General features: G+C 25.4%; 1 protein-coding gene across 1 annotated transcript in view; it reads right to left on the bottom strand.

Moving 5' to 3' along the window:
- Window positions 1-5021, bottom strand: part of LOC117167450 (sortilin-related receptor-like) — a 64716-nt gene that overhangs the window by 14206 nt on the left and 45489 nt on the right. Inside the window, exon 9 of the mRNA XM_033352406.1 lies at window positions 2946-3202. Coding sequence (XP_033208297.1) covers window positions 2946-3202 — 257 coding nt within the window. The remainder of the gene's footprint in view (window positions 1-2945; window positions 3203-5021) is intronic.

The following is a 5021-nucleotide window of genomic DNA, read 5'->3' as shown; positions in this document are numbered from 1 at the left end:
CGTATATCTCAATGTAAGTTCTGTCCCCCCCGAGCAGCCATGTTTGTTTTGATCTCGCAGCGCCACTCTACCCGCGGTGGACGTTTTTTTTGCCAATAAAAACAACCTTAAACCTAGGAAATAAATAATGTAAATGGAAAAATAGGTTTGTTTCTGAATTATTTTAAAGAATTATAGTGATAACAGTCATCAAAAATTTCACAAATAGTTAATTTCTCAATGAAATAGACGAATTTTGAACTAAAAATGTTAATTTCCTACTAAGAAAGATGATTTTTTAGCAAACTACGTAAAGCTTTAAATAAAAAAGATAAATTTGAAGTTAAGACAAAATTCCAAAAACAAAAGGGATTTTCAACAAACATTTACATTTTTAACGAAAGACCAACTACGAATTTTCGACAAACTATTTACATTCTCAAGCAAAACGGATTAATTTTCAAACAAAAAAGAGAAATTTCCAACAAAATTTGTGAATTTTAAAGCCAAAAAATGTATGTTTTATAAAAAAAAATTTATTTTCAACCCAAAAATATGAATTTTATACCGAAATAATTGAATTTTCAACAGGCAAAATATGAGTTTTCAACCAAATTAATTCATTTTCAGCTAAAAAATATATTTTTTCATGCTAAAATGAAAGTTACATTTTCAGTTTAACAAAATTAATGTTTAACAACAAAAATAATGTCAAAAACAGTTGAATTTTCAACCAAATAAATTAATTTTAAACTAAAATTATGAATCTACAACAACAAAAATGAATTTTTAATCAAATAGTTGATTTTTCAACTGAAAAATTAATTTTCTAGCCAAAGAAACAAGTTTAAAAACAAACATAATGTATTTAAATTTTCAGTAAAAAAAAATATATTTTTCAAAAAAATAATTAAATTAAAAATATATAGATTTTTAACTAAATGAAAGAAATAACAATAAAAAAATTGAATCTTTACCAAAGTAGTTGATTTCCAATGAAAACGAATATTTTTTAACCGAAATGAATAATTTGTTACCAAGAAGGAACATTCTTCAATAAAAAAAAAAAATTGAATTCAAACAAAAAATACGAAGCTTTGACAATTTAGTTGAATCCTCAACCAAAACAGATTAATTTTCAAACCAAAAAGTGAAATTTTTAACAAAAAATCAATTTTCAAGCTAAAAAGATAAGTTTGTTTACAAAAAAAATTAAGTTTTCCACCCGAAAATTAAAAAAAAAATAACCCAAAAGATGATTTTTAACAAAATCAATTAATTTTCCACTGAAAAAGATACATTTTTAGATTAAAAGGGAATGGTTACCTTTTTAGTTAAAAAAAATCACTTTTAAACAAGAAAAAAACTAATTTTCAACAACATAGTTATATTTTCAACTAAGAAATTAATTTCTAACTATAATTTTCAATCTTCAGCCAAAAAATTAATTGTTAACCAAATAATTGATTCTTCAACAAAAAGATTAATTTTCTATCAAAGTAGACAAATTTACAAAAAATACGATATTTTGACCCAACAATATAAATTTTCAACTAAAAATAGAATAGTTAAATTTCCAGTTAAAAAGGTGAATTTTTAATTTAAAAAAAAAGCTATTTTTTTTACTAATTAGATAAGTTTTTAACCAAAGAAATGATCTTTCAGTCAAAAAATTTAATTTTTTAACAGCAAGATTAATATTCTACCACAAAAGACGAATTTTCAACAAAATACGTAAATTTTCCACCAAACATTGAATAGTTAAATTTTTAGTGTACAAATTTATTTTTAAATAACAAAATTTGGAACAAAATAGTTAAATTTTTAACAACACAAAAATTTGTTTTAACTGAAATGATAAATCAACAAAAACAACGAATGTTTAACAATGCACTTCAACATTCAACTCAGTAGTTTCAACATAAAAAATTGAATCCTCAATGAAAACCGATTTATTTTCAACCAAATAGTTGCATTTTTAAGGAAAAAATAAACTGGTACAATAAGAGATGAATTTTCAAACCAAAGTCATATCTTCAACAAATGAATCGAATTTTCAACAAGAAAGATTTTCCAAGATAAAGAAAAAAATTTTTTATTCAAAATGTTGAATTTTTATACTAAAAAAGAAAAACGATTTTTCTTACAAAATAGTTGAATCTGCCAAAATTTCCAACCAGATAAAATTTGTAATGCCAAGATGAATAATTTAGAGTTACAGTCAGTACACAACTAGATAACCAATAAAATCGAAATTTTTCAGGACAGCGAAATAAAATTCTGTAAAATCGAAATCACCATTTAAAAATCAAGCAAAGGTTTACTACCGACCTGAAATATTTCTGAATTGAGACCAAAAATTATGAGCAAAAAAATGATCCAGTTCCGTGAAATAAAATGTAGAAGTTGTTTTTGGATAGTGATCTTAATCTATTTTCAATTTAAAATAATATTTATACCGAGATATGGGGAGACTGAATGAACATAAGAAAATTTGTATTGAAAAAAGAAATGTTTAGTTCCGAGAAAATAAAGATTTATTTTTACGGTAAAAAAACTTATAAGAGTGGCCTTTTGTAAAAAAATGAAGCTTTTAGACATGAATTTTATTGATAATTTAGTGCTGAAAAAATTGGCCAATATGGTCAGAAAAAGGTTTTAAATAAAGTTGAGTAATTATGCAATTAAAAAAAGAAGAAAAAAACTGAGATTTCGAACCAATCCTATCAAAGCAACATATATTTGATTTTTAAATAATTTTCCTACGCCTTGCGTAATTTTCGAATGGCCCCTAAATTTCAAATTATCGAAAATTCCCTGATTCTTTAAAGTTTTCCCTGACATTCTCTGGCTAGTTTTAAATTCCCTGATTTTCCAGATATCCCTAACCTGTAGCACGACCCTGTATATTCAAAATTGTGTACAAAATTAAAAATTTGATTGGATCTAGACACTTTTTAACGTACCGTATAGTTAATTGGAGTGTCTGTGATGTCACAACTTGCTCTCCAGGAGACAACTAAAGCGTCCACTTTATCAGACTGTGTTACTCTCAACTGCTTTGGACGGGCTCTCGCATTGAAATGAGTATCGACTTTGTAAGGTTCGCTCAAAGGACCTGATCCAAATACAGGATCTCTAATTCCAACGGCAAACATGTACTTACTGCATGCATCCAAATCTCGGATAGTTGTCCCTAAGTTGTTCGTTACCGTTTTTGCTTCTGTAATTTTAATAGTTTCAAATTATATACTTAATATTTAACGTAGCATCTAATTCTAAATTTATCATTTGCTCTTTTTAAACTCATTTATTCCGACGCTTTTTAGTGAAAAAAAAATTAGGAATGATTAATTTAATTATCTAGACATGTTTTCTTTTATCCAGACAAATCGAGTCGACTTCCAGATTACCTAGAGTGTTGATAAAAACTTTCACTTATGGTTTTCTTAAAAGCATTCGAGAAATTGTGTGTAATATTAAATTTCCTTCCTAATTTCAAAGTATCTAAAAGAAATTTCTTTACAAATTCAGCCCATTTCCAAATTAAAGATTTTATCAGTGGAATTCTTTTCGATTTCCAGACAATAGAATTGAAAGGGAATGTTTCTCAATGGAATTCTTTAATTCATCAGGTTTGAGGTTTTATTATTTGAATTATATATATTTATTTGTTAGTATAAATAAAAATACTTTCATATTTGACCATAAAGGCTATCAAATTTTACATCTTGAACAATTTAATTATTATTCTCAACTATTGAGATTCAATAAAATTCATTCTTCTCAAATAAGCACTAAAATTTTTAATTTATTGTTTAAATTTGAACGATTTTGAATTTAAATCTATTCATCGTAGAATTTTTACTATACAGTAGATACATTTTTATTATCACACTAATTATACAAAGACACTTGCAATATTCAAAATTTCTTTCAGTTTCCACTTTTTTCGGAATTATGAAGTTAGTATGGTATTTCAATTCAAACAATTCTGCCACTTTTATTCCCTACAGTCTGTCCGCAAGAAAAATTCTTTTAAAATTCAACGCGATTTTAATTACGGGTCTTAAAATTTAACAGCTTTCTAATTATTAATAAAATATTCAAATTTTGTTATCTTTTCAGAACCGAAAACTTTTAAGCGTTACAAAAAATTTAACATTTCTATAAAACTTAACCATTTGGCTGACACTGCTAATTTGAAATTTTCTCCACAAAAAATTCAAATTAGATCTTTCGTCAATTTTAATTTGTATTGGGTGAAATTCGAGATTAAAAGCATATAAAAATACAATTTTGTTAATGATATTTGAGAGAAAAGGGTAGAAAAATTTAAATAAGAGAGATAAGATACGAAAATTGCAGTGAACAGTTACTTAAGAGATAAAATTTTTCAAATGTGGGAACACGAAGAATGTTTTTCGTTGATTTTATATCTGAGATTCCATCCAACTATTTTCCGTCAAAAAAAGCCCCAGCCTTTTTAGAAAAAATCCATTTTTAAATTTGAAAAATTTCAGTTTTTCCCAAAAACGAAAAAAAAGTGAGATGAGAAAAATTCTTCTTCCGGAAAATTTCCACAAAAAGAGCCTCCTACTATTTTTTAATCTAACTTCATTTTTTAACTTGTTTTTTCTCAATTTTAAGGAGTAAAAATTGGGTTTTCAGTTTTATACGAGAAAAAATTAGAACAGATAAAGTACGATTTAAATTACCTGAGAATACTTAGTTCTTTTTTCTTTAAAAAAAAAATCTTATTATTATTTATGTCTATGATTAAACAAAGAATTTCATGTAAATGTATAATTATTTTAGATTTAAAAAATCCTCCAATCTGATTACGAAATTTGTATGAACTCGGAAATTATCATACACTTCGCTGGGAACCAATGTATCTTCGTCGACAGAAATAAACAAAAATATTTTTCAAGAAGAAAAAAATTCCTTAGGTTATTTAAATAATACTTCATCTGATCTAATTTCTTCTCTCGCATGAAAAACCAATTTTTACATTTTAAAATTTAAAGATCCAGTTTTTT

This window comes from Belonocnema kinseyi, chromosome 2 (assembly GCF_010883055.1).
Source record: "Belonocnema kinseyi isolate 2016_QV_RU_SX_M_011 chromosome 2, B_treatae_v1, whole genome shotgun sequence".
NCBI lineage: Eukaryota > Metazoa > Arthropoda > Insecta > Hymenoptera > Cynipidae > Belonocnema > Belonocnema kinseyi.
This window is presented reverse-complemented; position numbering and strand designations above follow the sequence as displayed.